At 47.0% G+C, this 23,376-nt stretch overlaps 1 protein-coding gene across 1 annotated transcript in view; it reads right to left on the bottom strand.

Moving 5' to 3' along the window:
- LOC147116841 (IQ motif and ankyrin repeat domain-containing protein 1-like) overlaps nt 1-23,376 on the bottom strand; it is a 198,029-nt gene that overhangs the window by 52,424 nt on the left and 122,229 nt on the right. Inside the window, exon 6 of the mRNA XM_085987175.1 lies at nt 12,993-13,047. Coding sequence (XP_085843301.1) covers nt 12,993-13,047 — 55 coding nt within the window. The remainder of the gene's footprint in view (nt 1-12,992; nt 13,048-23,376) is intronic.

Genomic DNA, 23,376 nt, shown 5'->3' with positions numbered 1-23,376 from the left:
ACTGTCAGAGGGTCAGTACTGAGGGAGCGCTGCACTGTCAGAGGGTCAGTACTGAGGGAGCGCTGCACTGTCGGAGGGTCAGTACAGAGGGAGCGCTGCACTGTCAGAGGGGCAGTGTTGAGGGAGCGCTGCACTGTCGGAGGGGCTGTACTGAGGGAGTGCTGCAGTCGGAGGGGCAGTACTGAGGGAGTGCTGCACTGTCGGAGGGGCAGTACTGAGGGAGTGCTGCACTGTTGGAGTGGCAGTACTGAGGGAGCGCCGCACTGTCTGAGGGGCAGTACTGAGGGAGCGCCGCACTGTCGGAGGAGCAGTACTGAGGGAGCACCGCACTGTCTGAGGGGCAGTACTGAGGGAGCGCCGCACTGTCTGAGGGGCAGCACTGAGGGAGCGCCGCACTGTCGGAGGGGCAGTACTGAGGGAGCGCCGCACTGTCTGAGGGGCAGTACTGAGGGAGCGCCGCACTGTCGGAGGGGCAGTACTGAGGGAGCGCGGCACTGTCGGAGGGGCAGTACTGAGGGGGCGCCGCACTGTCGGAGGGGCAGTACTGAGGGGGCGCCGCACTGTCGGAGGGGCATTACTGAGGGAGCGCGGCACTGTCTGAGGTGCCGTCTTTCAGATAAGACTTTAAACCGAGGTTCTGCAACATTATGTCCTGGAACCAACAAGGGGGCATGCCACGTTATATTTAATAATGAGTAATGTGCCAGATTTAGTTCATGGCCTAACTGCGTGAACATTCATCCGATAGCAACATAGTCTGATCGAGTTTGTATGAAAAGGAATAACGCAAAACAGCTGCTAAGATTCTAGATTTAGGTAAGGTCACCTTCAACGGGATGAGGCAGAGACGGCCCACAGTAAATTAGGCAAATCTGTTAACGGGTAAAACGAGAGAAGGTCAGCGGGAGATGTTCAAAAAAGAATTTAAGGTGATACCGAACCAGTTTGTACCAAAGGGGCAAGAGCACTATTTACCAAAAAAACAGCCATGGACGACTAAAGAGTTAATGGACAGCGTAAACTAAACGGAATAGCATACAAAAATACAAAAAATAGCACAGATCATAGAAACATAGAAGATAGGAGCAGGAGTCGGCCATTCGGCCCCTCGAGCCTGCTCCGCCATTCAATGCGATCATGGCTGATCATCCAAATTCAATACCCTGTCCCTGCCTTCTCCCCATATCCCTTGATCCCTTTAGCCTTAAGAAATATATCCAACTCCTTCTTGAATATATTTAATGAGTTGGCCTCAACGGCCTTCTGTGGTAGAGAATTCCACAGGTTCACCACTCTCTGGGTGAAGAAATTCCTCCTCATCTCTGTCCTAAATGGCATACCCCTTATCCTTAGACTGTGACCCCTGGTTCTGGACTCCCCCGCCATCAGGAACATCCTTCCTGCATCTAGTCTGTCCAGCCCTGTCAGAATTTTATAAGTTTCAATGAGATCCCCTCTCATTCTTCTAAACTCCAGCGAGTATAAGCCCAATCGACCCAATCTCCTCTCATGCATCATTCCTGCCATCCCAGGTATCAGCCTGGTGAATCTTCGCTGCACTCCCTCCATGGCAAGAACACCCTTCCTCAGATAAGGTGACCAAAACTGCACACAATACTCAAGGTGTGGTCTCACCAAGGTGCTGTACAACTGCAGCAAGACATCCTTGTTCCTGTACTCAAACCCTCTCGCTGCGAAGGCCAACATACCATTTGCCTTCTTAACCGCCTGCTGCACCTGCATGCTTACCTTCAGCGACTGGTGCACAAGGACACCCAGGTCTCGTTGCACTTCCCCTTCTCCCAATCTATTGCCGTTCAGATAATAATCTGCCTTCCTGTTTTTGCCACCAAAGTGGATAACCTCGCATTTATCCACATTATACTGTATCTGCCATGCATCTGCCCAATCACCCAACCTGTCCCAGCGAATGGGAAAGATACAAAGAACAGCAAAGGGTGACAAAAAGAAAGTAAGAGCTACAAAAAGTTAGTATGAAAAGAAACTTACAAGGGATCTCAGAATCAACACAATACTTTTTGACAATTACATTAGGAAAAAGAGGTTGGTCAGGAGCAATGTTGGCCCCTTAAAAACTGAAAGCGGTGATATTGTCAATGCTATTAAGGAAATGGCGGACATGTTGAATAATTACTCTGCATCCGTATTTACAGTAGAGGAAGAGGATAGCATGCCGGAAATTCCAAGGAAACTAATATTGAATCAGGGACAGGGACTCAATAAAATTAATGTAAGTAAAATAACAATAATGAAGAAAATAAGAACACTGAAGAGTGGCAAATCCCCAGGACCAGATGGTTTCCATCCCAGGGTTTTAAAGGAAGGCGGTGAGTACATTACAGATGCTCTAACTATAATCTTCCAAAGTTCTCTCAATTCAGGAACCGTTCCTTTACATTGGAAAATTGCGCACGTCACTCCGCTATTTAAGAATGGCGAGTGAGGGAAACCAGGGAATTATAGAGCAGTTAGCCTAACATCTGCTGTCGGGAAATGGCTAGAGTCTATAATTAAGGATAGAGTGACTGAAATGGCAGACCAATTAAATACATACTTTGCTTCTGTCTTCACAAAGGAGGACACAAATAACCTCCCAGAGATGTCGGGGAACATAGGGTCTAATGAGAGGGAGGAATTGAATGAAATCAGTATTTGTAGGGAAATGGTGTTAGGGAAATTGACGGGATTGAAGGCCGATAAATCCCCAGGTCCTGATAATCTACATCCTAGGGTACTTAAGGAAGTGGCCCTAGAAATAGTAGATGCATTGCTGGTCATCTTCCAAAATTCTGTAGACTCTGGAACAGTTCCCATGGATTGGAGGGTAGCTAACGTTGCCCCACTATTTAAAAAAGGTGGTAGAGAGAAAACGGGGAATTATAGACCGGTAAGCCTGACATCGGTAGTGGGGAAAATGCTAGAGTCTATTATAAAAGATGTAATAGCAGAGCACTTGGAAAACAGTGACAGGATCAGACAAAGTCAACATGGATTTACAAAAGGTAAATCATGCTTGACTAATCTACTGGAATTTTTTGAGGATGTAACTGGTAGAATAGATAAGGGAGAACCAGTGGATGTGGTGTATTTGGACTTTTAGAAGGCTTTTGATAAGGTCCCGCATAAGAGATTAGCGTGTAAAGTTAAAGCACAAGGGATTGGGGGCAAGGTACTGACTTGGATAGAGAACTGGTTGGCAGACAGGAAGCAAAGAGTTGGAATAAACGGGTCTTTTTCCGAGTGGTAGGCAGTGACTAGTGGGGTACCCCAGGGATCGGTGCTAGGACCCCAGCTATTCACAATATATATTAATGATCTAGACGAGGGAACTAGATGTAATATCTCCAAGTTTGCAGACGACACAAAGCTGGGTGGGCATGTGTGCTGTGAGGAGGATGCCGAGAAACTCCAGTATGATTTGGACAGGTTGGGTGATTGGGCAGATGCATGGCAGATGCAGTATAATGTGGATAAATGCGAGGTTATCCACTTTGGTGGCAAAAACAGGGAGGCAGATTATTATCTGAATGGCAATAGATTGGGAGAAGGGGAAGTGCAACGAGACCTGGGTGTCCTTGTGCACCAGTCGCTGAAGGTAAGCATGCAGGTGCAGCAGACGGTTAAGAAGGTAAATGGTATGTTGGCCTTCATAGCGAGAGGATTCGACTACAGGAACAAGGATGTCTTATTGCAGTTGTACAGCGCCTTGGTGAGACCACACCTTGAGTATTGTGTGCAGTTTTGGTCGCCTTATCTGAGGAAGGATGTTCTTGCCATGGAGGGAGTGCAGCGAAGATTCACCAGACTGATACCTGGGATGGCAGGAATGACGTATGATTGGACTTATACTCGCTGGAGTTTAGAAGAATGAGAGGGGATCTCATTGAAACTCATAAAATTCTAACAGGACTAGACAGACTAGATGCAGGAAGGATGTTCCCGATGGTCGGGGAGTCCAGAACCAGGAGTCACAGTCTAAGGATAAGGGGAAAGCCATTTAGGACTGAGATGAGGAGGAATTTCTTCACCCAGAGAGTGGTGAACCTGTGGAATTCTCTACCACAGAAGGCAGTTGAGGCCAATTCATTAAATATATTCAAGAAGGAGTTGGATATATTTCTTAAGGCTAAAGGGATCAAGGGATATGGGGAGAAAGCGGGGACCGGGTACTGAATTTAAATGATTAGCCATGATATCATTAAATGGCGGAGCAGGCTCGAGGGGCCGAATGGCCTACTCCTGCTCCTATCTTCTATGTTTCTATGTAACACCTCAGAAATTTTCAGTTGATCAGAGAGATCAGGTAGGCCATGCCTGATGAACCGGATTGAATTTTTTGAAGAGGTGACTAAAGTAGTGGACAGGGGAATGAGGAATGTCTATGGATGTTATTTATATGGACTTCCAGAAGGCATTCGATAAAGTCCCTCATAAGAGACTTACCTAAAGTTGAAGCTCATGGAATTGAGGGCAAATTATTGAGCTGGTTCGGAGATTGGCTGAGCGGCAGGAGACAGAGAGTGGGGATAATGGGCAGGTACTCTAACTGGCAGGAGGTGAGTAGTGGTGTCCCGCAGGACTCTGTGTTGGGGCCTCAAATATTCACCGTATTTATTAACGACTGAGATGATGCGATAGAAAGTCATATATCCAAATTTGCCGATAAGAAAAAGATAGGCGGCATTGTAAGCAGTGTAGATGGAAGCATAATATTACAAAGATATTAATAGATTAAGTGAATGGGCAAAACGGTGGTACATAGATTTCAATGAAGGCAAGTGTGTGGTATGAACTTTGAACGTAAAAAGGATTAGAACAGGGTACTTTCAAAATGGTGAAAAGTGAGAAACAGTGGAGGTCCAAAGAGACTTGGGGGATCCAGGTACACAGGTCATTAAAATGTCATGAATAGGTACAGAAAATAATCAAAAAGGCTAATGGAATGCTGGCCTTTATATCTGGAGGACTGGAGTACACGGGGGTAGAAGTTATGCTGCAGCTGTACAAAGCCCTGGTTAGACCACACCTGGAGCACTGGGAGCAGTTCTGGGCATCACACCTTTGGAAGGATAGATTGGCCTTGATAGTTTTACCAGAATGACACCTGGTATCCAAGGGTTAAATTACAAGGAGCAATTACACAAACTATATGAGGTTAAGGGGTGATTTGATCAAAGTTTTCAAGATATTAAGGGGAACAGATAGGGTAGATAGTATTTAAACTAAATAATGGGGTTGGGGAGGGTCCCGGTGGAGAGAAATCTAGAATGCTAAAGAGAAAAGACAAGGAAGCAGTGCAGGAAAGTGATTGGGGTAAGGATAACCCGATTGTGTCAGGAAGGGACGGAGCGTACAAACAAGAGTGCACCAACAAATAGGGTCCGGGGAGAGAAAATGGTAAGATGACAAATAGGGCCATAGTGCAAAAAAAATGTTAAAAAGACAAATTTAAAGGCACTGTATCTGAATGCACGAAGCATTCATAATAAGGTAGATGAATTAACAGCACAAATAGATGTAAACGGATACGATATAATTGCGATTACGGAGACATGGCTGCAGGGTGACCAAGGCTGGGAGCTGAATATCCAAGGATATTCAATATTTAGGAAGGACAGGCAAAAAGGAAAAGGAGGTGGGGGGCGTTGTTAGTAAAGGATGAAATCAGAGCAACAGTGAGAAAGGATATTGGCTCAGAAAATCAAGATGTAGAATCAGTCTGAGTGGAGCCAAGAAACACCAAGGGGCAGAAAACATTGCGGGGAGTTGTCTATAGGCCTCCAAACAGTAGTGGTAATGTAGGGGATGGCATCAAACAGGAAATTAGAGAGGCATGTTGCTATGTTCCTATTTCAAGAGGAGGTAAATGGCATTATTCATAGAAGAGCAGGGGAGTTCTCCCAATGTCTGGTCGTGTAACTGATTGCTGTGTGTGGAACCTTGCTGTGTGCAAATTGGCTGCCGTGTTTCCCTGTGTTACAACAGTGACTACTGTTAAGTCTGTGTGTTATATTGCGAATTACTACACAGACCACAAGAGTAAACTTTAACAGGACTTTACTGGTTGAAGGTCAGGGCGGATCTGCCCAATAAATCCTTACACAGCACTTATATACCGGTGTGGTCACCACCGGTATTACAGTATACAGTAGCCAAGATAAAGTAGTGCAACCCTTAAAATAGTTCTCTTAAAGGTGGAACGTTACATACACTACAATCCTCCCTTTTTGGGTTAACAGTATATATTCCCCATTAAACATAACATCATAACATATATACACAACTTCATGTAAACAGTTCACAGATTCAGTCTCTCTGGAGGCTTCCTGACTCGGTCCGGATAATGCCTCGGTGGTGTAGTAGTTTTCGGTGGTGTAGTAGGTTCTTTTGGCAAGGTCGATTCTGCTTGCAGGCCAGTGTCAGGTTCATCTGATTCCAGTATTACCGGATCGGAGGTAGATACTATGGGTATCTCTGCTTCAACATTAGGCGTATAGAGTTGTGGAGTAGATTGGCCCTTTTCGGATGACTCTATGATCTGGTCAACATGGCGCCTTATTATGCTTTCCCCAATGTCCACGGTATACATCAGCGGTCCTGGCCGTTTGCAAATAGTTCCAGGCTGTCATTTCTCTGTACGGTAGTCCCGGGCCAAAACTTGTTGACCTATCTGGAAGGTTCTAGTTGGCTTTTCATTCATGCCTTGAAATTGCCGGTTCTCTACGTCCCTTCTGATGTTTGGCTTGATCAAATCCAGCCGGCATCTTAGTCTTCTATTGAAAAACATTATGGCGGGAGTTTGGTTTGTGACCGCATGTGTTGCATTCCTGTACGCCAACAAGAAGTTATCTACCTTATGTTGTAGATTTATGTCTTCATTACCCATGGCCTTTATGGCCTTCTTGAAGGTCTGGACAAACCTTTCAGCTAATCCATTGGTGGCGGGATGGTATGGGGCGGACGTGTAGTGCTTAACCCCATTGCTTTTTAAGAACTTCTTGAATTCTTCGGACACAAATTGCGGTCCATTATCAGAACAGATCTGTTCCGGCAGCCCATTCCTGGCAAATATGGTCCTTAATACTGTGATGGTTTTTTCCGTGGTGGTGGAGGACATCTTTATTACCTCCGGCCACTTGGAGTGTGCATCCACCGCGATTAAAAACATTGAGTCCATAAATGGACCAGCAAAGTCGATATGTACCCTTTGCCATGGAGATGAGGGCCACTCCCATGGATGCAGAGGAGCTTGTGGTGGGGCGTTTTGGACCTTCTGGCATCCTAGACAGCTCTTGGTCATTTCTTCGATGTCTCCATCGATACCTGGCCACCACACAAACGCTCTGGCTAGGTTCTTCATTTTCACTCCACCCAGATGCCCCTCGTGAAGCTCCTTTAGCACTTTATGCTGGAGTTTGGGTGGAATCACCACTCTGGATCCACACATCAAAGTTCCTCGGCACACTGACAGCTGTTCTCTTCTTTGCGAAAATGCTGGCAACATTGGTTCGCCATGTGCTGGCCATCCCTTCACCGTTAAATCGTAGACTCGTGAGAGAGTCGGGTCATTTCTTGTTTCCTTTTCTATCGTAGAATTGGTTACTGGTAGACATTCCACTATGGTTGAGTGGAACATCTCCACTGGGTCCACTGTAGGTGCCTCTTCTACCGTTGGCAACGGTAGGCGCGATAACCCGTCAGCATTCCCATGCTGTTTTGACCCTTTGTATTCGATGTCATATTGGTGTGCCCCTAGGAAAATGGACCACCTCTGTAGCCTTTGCGCTGTCATCGTGGAAACGGCCTTGTTAGGGTTGAATATGGATACCAACGGCTGGTGGTCTGTCAGCAGTGTAAACTTCTTGCCCTGCAGGTAATGGTTGAATTTCTTTACTCCCCACACAAGGCTGAGAGCCTCCCTATCTATCTGAGCATAGTTGCGCTCAGCGGAGGTCAATGATCTGGATGCGAATGCGACTGGCCTTTCCGAGCCATTTGGCAACTTGTGTGAGAGTACTGCTCCAATACCATAAGGGGAAGCATCACAAGCTAGACGAAGAGGTAGCGTTGGGTTGAAGTGAGCCAACACTTCCTCAGAGGTGATCAATGCCTTGCTTTTGCGAAAGGCCTTCTTACAGTCCTCGCTCCACTTCCATGGTACTTCTTTCCGCAACAGAGCATTCAGCGGGTGCAGCACCGTGGATAGATTTGGCAGAACCTTATGGTAATAGTTAATCAACCCCAGAAACGACCTCAACTGGGATACATTTTCCGGAGCGGGGGCCTTCACAACAGCTTCGATCTTGTCAGGTGACTTGTGCAGCCCCTCTTGGTCAATGACATGACCACAGTACGAGATCCGTTTCTGGAAGAACTCACATTTCTGGTGATTAACTCGAAGGCCATATTCCTTCAACCTGGTGAGCACCAGTTTCAAATTTGCGAGGTGTTCCTCCTCGTCCTCTCCTGTAATCAGGATATCATCCAAGTAACACTGAGTGCTTGGAATTCCCTGTAAGACCTGCTCCATGGCCCTCTGCCAAATTGCTGGAGCCGAAGCCACTCCAAAAACCAGTCTATTATATCGATACAAGCCTCTGTGCGTGTTGATTGTGAGATACTGGCGCGACTCTTCCTCAACTTCCATCTGTAAGTACGCTTTCGCCAGGTCTATCTTGGTGAAGTGTTTCCCGCCAGCCAATGAAGCAAAGATATCCTCAATCCGCGGAAGCGGATATTGTACCGTGTGAAGCACCGGATTAACTGTGATCTTGAAGTCTCCGCAGATGCGGACCTTTCCCGGTTCCCCTGGCTTGTTACTCGATGAATGCTTCATGACGGGAACAATGGGCGTGGCCCACTCACTCCAGTCCACCTTAGACAGTACCCCTGAACGTTCAAGCTTTTCCAATTCAGCCTCTACAGCAGGTCGTATCGCACAAGGTACCGATCTGGCTTTGAAAAATTTTGGGTTTGCATGTTCTGCAATCTTGATTTTCGCCTTAATTCCTCTCAGTATTCCCAGTCCCTGTTGGAATACCTCTTCAGCCTCATCCAATATTCTGGACAATCGTTCAGGTTTGACATCTTTCTTTCTGGAATCTACCGTTATTGTGTTTAGGGAGTGCCAGTCCATATTTATTTTCCTGATCCACTCCCGTCCCAGAAGTGGTGGACCTCCCTCGGGTAGTACATATATGTCCATTCCTTGGTGTTCTTTGCCCTTGTGTAACACCTTGACTTTTATCTTTCCGATGGGGTATACTTTTTGCCCCGTGTATGTCTGCAATACTATCTTCGTATCCCGTAGGGGAATATGTTTGAATAACTTTTTGTAATCTTGCTTATTCATGACCGTCAACGCCGATCCGGTGTCCAATTCCATCTTCACTTGGACTTTTGCAATCTGCAGTGTGACCCAGATAGTTTGTCGGTCAGTTTCCTTACTCACATTGTGAATTCTCAGACTACCCAGTTCCTTGCTGTTGGAGTCTGAATCCGAATTCTGTTCATCTGAACTCTTCACAGTCACCTTATGTACCTTTCTGTACTTCTTCTGCGGTGACTTATTGTTGCTGGTCTTCTTTCCTGACCGGCATACTTTAGCTATGTGACCAAGCTTGCCACATTTTCTACATTCCTGGTTTCTAAACCAGCATTGGTTCTGATGGGGTTTTGTCTTCCCACAACGATAACATTTCGTTGTACCCGAAGCCATTTGATCTACGCTGAGCACCGCTGCCTTCAGCTGCATTTCCGCAGTGCCTCTCGCTGCGGCTTCGTGCGATGCTGCAATAGTGACAACCTTATCAAGTGTAAGATCATTCTCTTCGAGCAGTCGCTTTTGTGTTCCTTCCTTCGACATCCCACACACGAACTTGTCTCTCAGTGCCTCTGTCAGATTTTCCCCAAACTGACAGTATTTTGCTAGCCTACGCAATTCAACCAAGTACTCCGCGTTGCTTTCCTCTTTCAGTTGCGTTCTCACATAAAATTTAAATCGTTCCGCTAACATCAGCGGTGTGGGGTTCAAATGATCCTTCAGGACAGCAACAATATTAGCGAAAGTCTGATCCGCCGGTTTAGCTGGTGATAGAAGATGCTTCAATAGCCCGTATGTCTTCGCACCCATTGAGTTTAGTAAGGTTAGTGCTTTATCATCATTTGATATGTTATTTGACTTACAATATATCTCTATGCGTTCTACATACGTGGCCCAATCTTCCACCTCGGAATCGAAATCGTTGATGTTACCACGCTTAGGCATCTTCGCAATCTTTTTGAGAAACAACAACGAAATTTTTCTTTAACTTTTTTTTTCCCAAAAAAAATGGCAGTTTCCCGCACTTGCCTTCTTCCCCGCCTCCGAAAATGGCGGTTTCCCGCGCTCACACGGTCTCCCTCGCTCGCTCGGTCTCGCTCTCCCTCGCTCGCTCGGTCTATCTCTCCCGCTCGCTCGGGCTCTGGCTCTCCCGCTGGCTGTGACGGCGATTGCCGTATTGCTGCGTTCGCCCTCCCCAGCGGTTTTCAATCGCGCCTCCCAGCCCCTCTTGCAGTCCGGTCCTTTCCCCCCCGGCTGCGGCTGAGTTCTCCGCGGTTTTCTTTTATTTGTTTTATTTTCCCCCGCGCAAGCGGTTCTTGGTCGCTGCGCCTCGCGGCCTCGGTAGCTGCCCGGCCTTGTTTACCGGTCGCGGTCGAGCTTGCTCTCGACGCCGTTGCGTCTCCCAGCCCGCTTGCAGCCCGGTCTCTCACACCGGCTGCGTTTGCCTGCACCGCGGCTTCCGTGCCTTACGCTGTCCCAGTCTCAGCGCCTCTGGCCCCGACTTCTGTCCGGCTCTTTTCCCCCGGCCGTGGTCGAGTTCTCCGCCCTTATCCTCCGTTTTTTTAAAATTTTCTCCCCTACTCACAGTCAACGTGGCCGACTTGCTTTTCGTCGCTGATCGGCTCACTCACCACCGTGATATAAGGGATGATCACTGCCTGTTGCTGATGGAAGGCTTCGTGTCAGAATTCTTCCTTCTTCCTTTGCTCTGCAGACTCGAGTCTTCTCTCAGCAGAATGACGAGGGCGGATTCCTCTTCTCGACGCCCGTTAACTGCCTTGGATGTATCTCTGCCGCAGGATAAGATCGAACTCGTCGCCACTGTTAAGTCTGTGTGTTATATTGCGAATTACTACACAGACCACAAGAGTAAACTTTAACAGGACTTTACTGGTTGAAGGTCAGGGCGGATCTGCCCAATAAATCCTTACACAGCACTTATATACCGGTGTGGTCACCACCGGTATTACAGTATACAGTAGCCAAGATAAAGTAGTGCAACCCTTAAAATAGTTCTCTTAAAGGTGGAACGTTACATACACTACAACTACACACTTCATTGGCTGTTGAGCACTTTGAGATGACCGTGCAAATGCTTTCTTTTATTCACACTGGGTGGTGCCAAATATCAGTGTCGGTCTGCTTCGGTACCACATTTCAGTTCAGACATTGAACTTGGGCCTCTGCCTTTTCAGGTGGATGTAACAGGACCATGGCACTGTTCAAGGTAGAGGCTCCACATTCATGCCTCAATAAGATCCGACAATAAACGCTCGGCCCATCTCATTACTGTTTGTCTGATCTCATTGTGCACAAGAGCAGCGATGTTTACCCACAGAACAACAGACCCTGTGTCTCATTGTCTGTGAAGCTGGGATGGATGTGCTGTGTCAACATGCTAAGGTTAGTTTATAGAAATATATACGTAATTACATTAGAAGCACCGCAGATCACTGACAAAGGAAACACAGATAAAATTGTCTTTAGCACACAGCAGGTTAGAAGGACAACAGGGGTTATTAATAGAAGATATCACTCACTGTGTTACTGTGCCTATACTGGAGAGCTCCCTACAGACATTTTTTATCCATTCACGGGATGTGGGTGTCGCTGGCAAGGCCAGCATTTATTGCCCATCCCTAATGCCCCTTGAGAAGGTGGTGTTGAGCCGCCAGTTCAGAGGGCAGTTAAGAATCAACCACATTGCTGTGGGTCTGGAGTCACATATAGGCCAGACCGGGTAAGGACGGCAGATTTCCTTCCCTAAAGGACATTAGTGAACCAGATGGGTTTTTACGACAAATTCTTACAGGGCTTTAACAGGGTAGATGCAGGGAGGCTGTTTCTCCCTGGTTGGGGAGTCTAGAACCAGGGGTCACAGTCTCAGAATAAAGGGTCGGCCATTTAGGACTGAGATGAGGAGGAATTTCTTCACTCCGAGGGTGGTGAATCTTTGGAATTCTCTACCCCAGAGGGCTGTGGAGGCTCAGTCGTTGAGTATATTCAAGACAGAGATCGACAGATTTTTGGATATTAAGGGAATCAAGGGATATGAGGATAGTGCAGGAAAGTGGAGATGAGGTAGAAGATCAGCCATGGTCTTATTGAATGGCGGAGCAGGCTCGAGGGGCCGAATGGCCTAATCCTGCTCCTATTTCTTATGTTCTTATCACTGTATATAGGTCAACAACTCCATTAGTGCTGTATCGTGCGAGTACCAGGAACTAGGTGGACCTGGGTCCTTTGCCTTCTAGCGATTCCGATGTTCCCGTATCAAATCTGGGACAGAAATGGGACTGGCAGAAGTTCAGTTAAAAGAAAGGTGAAATGAAACAACAAAAAAAGACCAGAGGAAGAAAATGGGGACAAAAAAACCCTGGGAAAATAAAAGAAATATTAGAAGATGAAAGCGTAAGAGAATAGAGAGGGCGACTGGGACTCTGCAGAGCGACGGAGACACAGTCCAAGCAGACAGGCGGGGACAGGACTGTGCCACATCCTAACCTCTCCCTATAGGTGGAAGAATCCCCTCCAGAGCACTGGGCCGCGGGTGGTCATCACTCTGCTGAAAGCTGCTGAAAGGGCAGTACTGGAGTGAGCTGGTTTCACCGGGCGTTAGTTTGTGTAATGCTGGGGGTGGGACAGTTACCTCATGCTGATATTGGGCCAGTTCCTTTGTGATTTCTGAAACCTGGTTCTGAATCCTAAAGAGGAGAGAAATGAGGTCTCAGGTTATAGAATCACAGGCTTTACAGCACAGGAGGTCACTCGGTCCCTCGCATCCATGCTGGAGCGCCAACGAGAGCTGCCTACTCAAGTCCCGTCCCCCGCGCTCTCTCCCCGTTTCCTTCTTTTCTTCCTTTTCAAATACCTGCTCCAGCTCCCTTTTAAGATCAAGGTAGAGTCTCTGCATAAATAGCCGCTTGTGCTAAAACGTTCAGGGGGAAAAGTTGGGTTGCTTTGCGCCTCCTGTTAGCGCCCGGGTGCGACACCGCCAACGCCTCCCGCGAAATTCAGCGGGAGGTTAGCAGCGGCGGTGGGAGCCGGTAGCGCCCCTTGGCACTGCGCCTCCGCCAATGACGTCATCACCGTGCGCAGTGGCCCCGCTCGCGCCCTGGCCGCAAGCTTCGGCTGCGCCCCCTGACCTATCGCCGGACGATATGTCCGACAGGGTCAGAGGGCGTTTGTGTAGCCGTGGCGGCGATAATTAAAGGGGCAGGTGTCGGGCGGCCATTTTTTTTTCTGGCTGACTGCCAGCACCTGCCTCCCTTTTCCCCTTTTTCATTCGGGGTGCCGGCCGCGATCGCTACTTTTGAGTGCCGGCACCCCGCTCCCCGGTGGTCCAGCAGGGTCCCGGTGCGCGCTGCGCTAGGCCCCTCCCCTTTAATCAGGGGAGGGAGGCCTGCAGTACCGCGGCGCCACGTGCCGACACGCATGGCGCTGCTGCACGTAGCGCGGCGATATTCAATGGTAGCGCCCCAGGAAGGGGATCGCTCCCAGTAGGACCCCGCCTCCTGCTTGGGGCGCTACCACTCAATTTACGGCGCAGGGGTGCTAACTTTTTCAGGCACTAAAAGTAGCATCCCAAAGGGGGCACCACTGAAATTTTCACCCTCAATGTTTAATGATCTCGAAATCTTCTGTTAGATTCCCCCTCAACCTTCTCCGTCCCAGTGGCAGAACCAGGGACTGATTTTCCTGACATTTGCCCCCATGAATACCCATTCCCTGGCAATAAAGGTCAGGTAAAAGGGGCCAGAGACCCATTCTGGTGGTTCTCTGTCCCATTTACATCACCCTGGGATATCCGGGCCTTCCCTATGGGGTCTCAGCTGGGCCTGCACCTGCCAGGGGCCCAGGACATCAACACCAGCGGTAGCTCATGCCTGGACAGATGTGGCACACGTTGGTCCTGTCCAACCCCAGCCCACAAGGGGTCTAAGGAAATCGGACCAGCAATCATTCGCTCTTCATAACCATGACCCCTCATTCCTGGGCCATTCTGGTGAATTTTCGCTGTATCCACCAGGAATCCATAGGGAATTTGTTCCGCAATGTGCTGGGAAAATTTGTGTCCCTGGCCAATGATTTACCATCGATAATCTCCTTCACATCTCTCCGCATTGAACTGCACCAGTACCTACCATCCACTCTGCTCATCTGTCCACATCTCCTATATTCCTCTCGCACCCTAATTCGGAATCATCAGCAAATGTAACACACACCCCTATATACACACCCCTATATACACACACTCCTATATACACACACCTATATATACACACCCCTATATACACACCCCTATATATACACACCCCTATATACACACACCCCTATATACACACCCCTACATATACACACCCCTATATACACACCCCTATATACACACACCCCTATATACACACGCCCCTATATACACACACCCCTATATACACACACCCCTATATACACACACCCCTATATACACACACCCCTATATACACACACCCCAATATACACACACCCCTATATACACACACCCCTATATACACACACCCCTATATACACACACCCCTATATACACACCCCTATATATACACACACCTATATACACACCCCTATATACACACCCCCCTATATACACACACACCTATATACACACCCCTATATACACACACCCCTATATACACACACCCCTATATACACGCCCCTATATACACGCCCCTATATATACACACACCCCTATATACACGCCCCTATATATACACACACCCCTATATACACACCCCTATATACACACACACCTATATAAACACACGCCCCTATATACACACACCCCTATATACACACCCCTATATACACACACCCCTATATACACACACCTATACACACACCCCTATATACACACACCCCTATATACACACACCCCTATATATACACACACCTATACACACACCCCTATATACACACACCCCTATATACACACACCCCTATATACACACACCCCTATATACACACCCCTATATATACACACACCTATATACACACCCCTATATACACACACCCCTATATACACACACACCTATATACACACCCCTATATACACACACCCCTATATACACACACCCCTATATACACGCCCCTATATACACGCCCCTATATATACACACACCCCTATATACACGCCCCTATATATACACACACCCCTATATACACACCCCTATATACACACACACCTATATAAACACACGCCCCTATATACACACACCCCTATATACACACCCCTATATACACACACCCCTATATACACACACCTATACACACACCCCTATATACACACACCCCTATATACACACCCCTATATACACACACCCCTATATATACACACACCTATACACACACCCCTATATACACACACCCCTATATACACACCCCTATATACACACGCCCCTATATACACACACCCCTATATACACACCCCTATATATACACCCCTATATACACACACCCCTATATACACACCCCTATATACACGCCCCTATATATACACACACCCCTATATACACACACCCCTATATACACACCCCTATATATACACCCCTATATACACACACCCCTATATACACACACCCCTATATACACACACCCCTACATATACACACACCCCTACATATACACACGCCCCTATATATACACACACCCCTATATACACACACCCCTATATACACACCCCTATATACACACACCCCTATATACACACACCCCTATATACACACACCCCTATATACACACACCCCTACATATACACACACCCCTACATATACACACGCCCCTATATACACACCCCTATATACACACACCACTACATATACACACGCCCCTATATACACACACCTATATATACACACACACCTATATATACACACACCCCTATATACACACCCCTACATATACACACACCCCTACATAAACACACGCCCCTATATACACACCCCTACATATACACACACCCCTACATAAACACACGCCCCTATATACACACACCCCTATATACACACCCCTACATATACACACACCCCTACATAAACACACACCCCTATATACACGCCCCTATATATACACACACCCCTACATAAACACACGCCCCTATATACACACACCTATATATACACACACACCTATATAAACACACGCCCCTATATATACACACACCCCTACATAAACACACACCCCTATATACACACCCCTATATACACACCCCTATATACACACACCCCTATATACACACACCCCTATATACACACACCCCTATATACACACCCCTATATACACACCCCTATATACACACACCCCTATATACACACACCCCTATATACACACCCCTATATACACACCCCTATATACACACCCCCCTATATACACACACCCCTATATACACACCCCTATATATACACCCCTATATACACACACCCCTATATACACACCCCTATATACACACCCCTATATATACACCCCTATATACACACACCCCTATATACACACACCCCTATATACACACACCCCTATATACACGCCCCTATATATACACACACCCCTACATAAACACACGCCCCTATATACACACACCTATATATACACACACACCTATATAAACACACACCCCTATATATACACACACCCCTACATAAACACACACCCCTATATACACACACCTATATAAACACACACACCTATATACACACACCTATATAAACACACACCCCTACATAAACACACACACCTACATAAACACACACCCCTATATACACACACCTATATAAACACACACACCTATATAAACACACACCCCTACATAAACACACACCCCTATATACACACACCTATATATACACACACCCCTACATAAACACACACCCCTATATACACACACACCCCTATATACACACACCTATATATACACACACCCCTACATAAACACACACACCTATACACACACACACACACACACACCTATACACACACACACCTATATAAACACACACACCTATACACACACACACACACACCTATACACACACACACCTATATAAACACACACACCTATACACACACACCTATATATACACAAACACACCTATACACACACCTATATAAACACACACACCTATACACACACACACACACACACCTATACACACACACCCCTATATACACACACACCTATATAAACACACACACCTATAGACACACACCTATATATACACAAACACACCTATATGTATACACACACCTATATATACACATAATATACCTATATATACACTCACCTATATATACACCACAACTATATACACTATTTCTTATGGGGAACATCTAGGCAATAGTGACCATATTATAATATGCTTTAAGATGATAATTGCGAAGGAGATAAGTATGATGAAAATCAGGGTAATAGATTGGAGAAGAGCTGAATTTCAGAGGCTGCGAATAAAACTTGGGAAAATAAAACGGCCACCAATATTGGGCAACAACGATATAGAGCAGCAATAGGAATCATTTGAAACGGTGTTCAACAGAGTGCAGGAACAATATATTCTGCTAAAAGGGAAGAACAAACTAAACACTAATGAGACTGCATGGATGAATAAAGCCATAAGGGAACAATTGAGGGTAAGGAAAGAGGCATACATCAAATACATAGACAGCAGGGGAGTGCATGATAAGGGAGAATATGAAGAGATCAGGAGAGAAGTAAAAAAAAAACAATTAGGAAGGCAAAGAGGAACTATGAAATTAAATTATCAAGGAACATAAAACAAAATAGTAAAATATTTTACAGGTACATCAATAAAAAAGGAAGGTTGGGATGGGGATAGGGCCATTAAGGGATAGACAGGATAATACCACAGGTAACGATAGAGAGATGGCAGAAATATTGAATCATTATTTTGCTTCAGTATTTACCAGGGAGATAGAACAGGTAGACATGACATCGGATGATGAGATTAGTGATTAGTAATGAGATAAGTGCATTTAAAATAAAAAGAGGTGATATATTAAATAAATTAATCAAACTCAAAGAGGATAAAACCCCTGGTCCGGATGGATTGCATCCACGCATTTTAAAACAATCTGGGGATGAAATAGCAGAGGCATTACTACACATATTTAATAATTTGTTAGTAAAAGGTGTAGTGCCAGAGGACTGGCGGATAGATAACGTAATACCGATATTTAAGAAGGGAGATAGAACATGTCCAGGGAATTATAGACCAATCAGCTTAACATCGGTGGTAGGAAATATAATGGAATCCCGACTAAAGGAGAAAATAGAAGAACATCTAGAAACCAAAAATATAATAATGAATAGTCAGCATGGATTTCAAAAGGGAAAGTCTTGCTTGACCAACCTTATTGAATTTTTTGAAGAGGTAACAGAGAGAGTAGACAAGGGTAATGCAGTAGATGTAATTTACCTAGATTTTCAAAAGGCCTTCGATAAGGTACCCCATAATAGACTGATGAACAAGGTCCGAGAACGCGGAGTCAGGGGACAAGTAGCAGAATGGATTGCTGGCTGGCTTCAGGACAGAAAGCAGAGAGTGGGAATAAAGGGTAGCTATTCACAGTGGCAGAAGGTGGGTAGTGGTGTTCCACAAGGATCAGTGCTGCGACCACTGCTGTTCACAATTTATATTAACGATTTAGACTTTGGAATCAAAAACACAATTTCTAAATTTGCGGGTGACACCAAATTGGGGGGGATAGTCTATACTGAGCAGGACTGCAACAAATTACAGGAGGACATTAATAAACTTGCAGAATGGGTAAATAATTAGCAAATAATTTCATCACAGATAAATGTGAGGTGTTACATTTTGGTAGGAAGAATAGGGAGGTCACTTATCACTGGGAGGGAGCGAGTCTGGGTGGGGTAGAGGAACAAAGGGATCTCGGAGTACAAATACACAAATCACTAAAAGTATCGACACAGGTTAACAAGGCCATAAAAAAGCAAACCAAACACTAGGGTTTATTTCTAGAGGGATAGAATTGAAAAGTAGGGAAGTTATGTTAAACCTGTATCGAACCTTGGTTAGACCACACTTAGAGTACTGTGTACAGTTCTGGCCGCCATATTATAAAAAGGACATAGAGGCACTGGAGAGGGTGCAGAGAAGATTTACAAGGATGTTACCAGAAATGCGAGGATATACCTATCAGGAAAGGATGAACAGGCTGGGTCTCTTTTCTCTTGAAAAAAGAAGGCCGAGGGGTGACCCAATAGAGGTCTTTAAAATTATGAAAGGTTTTGATAGAGTGGATACAGAGCGAATGTTTCCACTTGTGGGGAAGAGCATAACTAGAGGCCATCAATATAAGATAGTCACCAAGAAATCCATGAGGGAATTCAGGAGAAACTTCTTCACCCAGAGAGTGGTGAGAATGTGGAACTCGCTGCCACAGGGAGTGGTTGAAGCGAATAGTACAGATGCATTTAAGGTGAGGCTGGACAAGCATATGAGAGAGAAGGGAATAGAGGGTTATACTGATGGATTTAGATGAGGAAAGACAGGAGGAGGCTCGAGTGGAGCATAAACACCGGCATGGACTGGTTTCTGGTGTGTTTCTGTGCCATATATCCAGTGTAATCCAAGGTAATATGTAATATATATACATGCGCACACACACTATATATATATGTATGTACACACACATACCGACAATCACACACACACCTATGTATAAACACACATAATCTTACACACACTCCAGCAGGAGTCACTCGATACTGATTAGGAGTTCAAGCCCTCGCTGAATTTTCCCCTGCCTTATTTAGGGGTACTGAGGCCAGGTAGCCCCTGATGGACTTCATCCTAGGGTCTTAAAAGAAGTGGCTAGTGAGATAGTTGATGCGTTGGTTTTAATTTTCCAAAATTCCCTCGGTTCAGGGAAGGTTCCATTAGATTGGAAAATAGTGAATGTAACTCCTTTTTTCAAAAAAAGAGGGAGACAGAAAGCAGGAAACTACAGGCCAGGTAGCTTAACATCTGTTATAGGGAAGATGTTAGAAGCTATTATTAAAGACGTTATAGCAGGGCACTTAGAAAAGTTCACAGTAATCGGGCAGAGTCAACATGGTTTTGTGAAAGGGAAATCATGTTTAACCAATTTATTGGAGTTCTTTGAGGAAGTAACATGTGCTGTGGATAAAGGGGAACTGGTGGATGTACTGTACTTAGATTTCCAGAAGGCATTTGATAAGGTGCCACATCAAAGGTTATTGCAGAAAATAAAAGCTCATGTTGTAGGGGGTAACATATTGGCATGGATAGAAGATTGGCTAGCTAACAGGAAACAGAGAGTAGGCATAAATGGGTCATTTTCTGATTAGCAAGATGTAACGAGTGGTGTGCCACAGGGATCAGTGCTGGGGCCTCAACTTTTTACAATTTATATAAATGACTTGGATGAAGGGACCGAAGGCATGGTTGCTAAATTTGCTGATGACACAAAGATAGGTAGGAAAGTAAATTGTGAAGAGGACATAAGGGGGGAGAAATTCAGTAGGTTGCGCCACCTGTTAGCGCCTTAAGAGGGCGCTAAGTGGGTCGCAAGCCAACTGGCGCCCGGGCGTGGCACTGCCCATGCCTCCCGCTAAATTCCGCGGGACGTTAGTGGTGGCGCTAACCGTTAGCGCTGCGCCGCTGCCAATGACGTCATCGGTGTGCGCAGCGCCCCGCTCAGGCCCCGGCCGCGATATTTGGCAGCGCCCCCTGATTTACCACCGGACGCTATGTCCGACGCGTTCAGGGGGGCCTACCTGCGGCCGGGGAGGCGCAAATTAAAGGCGAGGTGCGGGGCGGCCATTTTTGTTGTTGGCCGCCTGCCAGCACCTGCCTGCGCTCCCGTCCCCGGCCTCCTGAACCCCCGCCCCCCCCCCCGCGGAGTGCCGGCTGCGCTCCAAGAGCCCGGCACTTCTCTTCGGTGCCGGCCTCTTTTGCCTGCACTCCTGATCCTCGGGGGCCCAGCTGGGCCCCAGATCGCGCTGCACAAGGCCCCTCCCCTTTAATAAGGGGAGGAAGGCCTGCAATACCGCAGCGCGACGTGCCGCAGCATGTGGCGCTGCGGCACGTAGCGCCACGATATTCACTCGCAGCGCCCCAAGAGGGATGCGGGGCGCCTCCAGTAGCGCCGCGCTTCCCTTTGCGCCGCAACAACTCAATTTCTGGTGCGGAGGCGCGAATGTTTCCGGGGCGCTACTTTAAGCGCCCTGGCGAGGCTGGTGCCCCAAACAGGGCTATACTCAATTTCTCCCCCTAGGAGTCTACAAAGGGATATAGATAGGTTAAGTGAGTGGGCAAAGATATGGCAAATGGAATATAACGTGGCAAAATGTGAAATTGTCCATTTTGGCAGGAAGAATAAAAAAGCATCGTATCTAAATGGTGAGAGATTGCAGAGCTCTGAGATGCAGAGGGATCTGGGTGTCCTAGTGCATGAATCGCAAAAGGTTAGTATACAGGTACAGAAAGTAATTAGGAAAGCTAATAGAATGTTATTGTTTATTGCGAGGGGAATTGAATACAAAAGTAGGGAGGTTATGCTTCAGTTATACAGGCCATTGGTGAGATCACATCTGGAGCACTGTGTACAGTATTGGTCTCCTTATTTAAGGAAGGATGTAAATGCGTTGGAAGCAGTTCAGAGAAGGTTTACTAGACTAATACCTGGAATGGGCGGGTTGTCTTATGAGGAAAGGTTGGACAGGCTAGGCTTGTATCCGCTGGAGTTTAGAAGAGTAAGAGGTGACTCGATCGAAACATATAAGATCCTGAGGGGTCTGGACAGGGGGGATGTGGAGAGGATGTTTCCTCTTGTGGGAGAATCTAGAACTAGGGGTCACTGTTTAAAAATAAGGGGTTGCCCATTTAAAACAGGGATGAGGAGAATTTTTTCTCCAGAGGGTCGTGAGTCTCTGGAACTCTCTTCCTCAGAGGGCGGTGGAAGCAGAGTCTATGAATATTTTTACGGCAAAGGTAGAAAGAATCTTGGTAAGCAAAGGGGTGAAAGGTTATCGGGGGTAGGCGGGAATGTGGAGTAATCAGATCAGCCAAGATCTGATTGAATGGCGGAGCAGGCTCGAGGGGCCGAGTGGCCGACTCCTGCTCCTAATTTGTATGTTCGTATGTCCCCCTATAGCTCCACACTACCCCACCTTCCACCTATTGAAATCAGCAGAGGCTCAGGGATGGAGCTGGGAGCTGCCCTGGTCAGAATATTTGAACTCTGCTGTGGGCAGCGTATTTACCAGCGACAGCACCGGGGGCAGCAGTTTCCCACCGTGTGCCCATTCCACCGCCCACCACTCTGTCACCTGCTGGGACACTCTGACCTGTTGGGACACTCTGACCTGCTGGGACACTCTGACCTGCTGGGACACTCTGACCTGCTGGGACACTCTGACCTGCTGGGACACTCTGACCGGCTGGGACACTCTGACCGGCTGGGACATTCTCACCTGCTGGGACACTCTGACCTGCTGGGACACTCTCACCTGCTGGGACACTCTCACCTGCTGGGACACTCTCACCTGCTGGGACACTCTCACCTGCTGGGACACTCTCACCTGCTGGGACACTCTGACCTGCTGGGGCACTCTGACCTGTTGGGACACTCTGACCTGCTGGGACACTCTGACCTGCTGGGACACTCTGACCTGCTGGGACACTCTGACCGGCTGGGACATTCTCACCTGCTGGGACACTCTGACCTGCTGGGACACTCTGACCTGCTGGGACACTCTGACCGGCTGGGGCACTCTGACCTGCTGGGGCACTCTGACCTGCTGGGACACTCTGACCTCTTGGACACTCTGACCTGCTGGGGCACTCTGACCTGCTGGGACACTCTGACCTCTTGGACACTCTGACCTGCTGGGACACTCTGACCTGCTGGGACACTCTGACCTGCTGGGACACTCTGACCTCTTGGACACTCTGACCTGCTGGGACACTCTGACCTGCTGGGACACTCTGACCTGCTGGGACACT

The sequence above is a fragment of the Somniosus microcephalus genome, chromosome 5 (genome assembly GCF_052327205.1).
Source record: "Somniosus microcephalus isolate GS21.2 chromosome 5, FLI_Smic_1.0, whole genome shotgun sequence".
Taxonomy (NCBI): Eukaryota; Metazoa; Chordata; class Chondrichthyes; order Squaliformes; family Somniosidae; genus Somniosus; species Somniosus microcephalus.
Note: the sequence above shows the minus strand (reverse complement) of the source record. Positions and strands in the feature narration are given on the sequence as shown.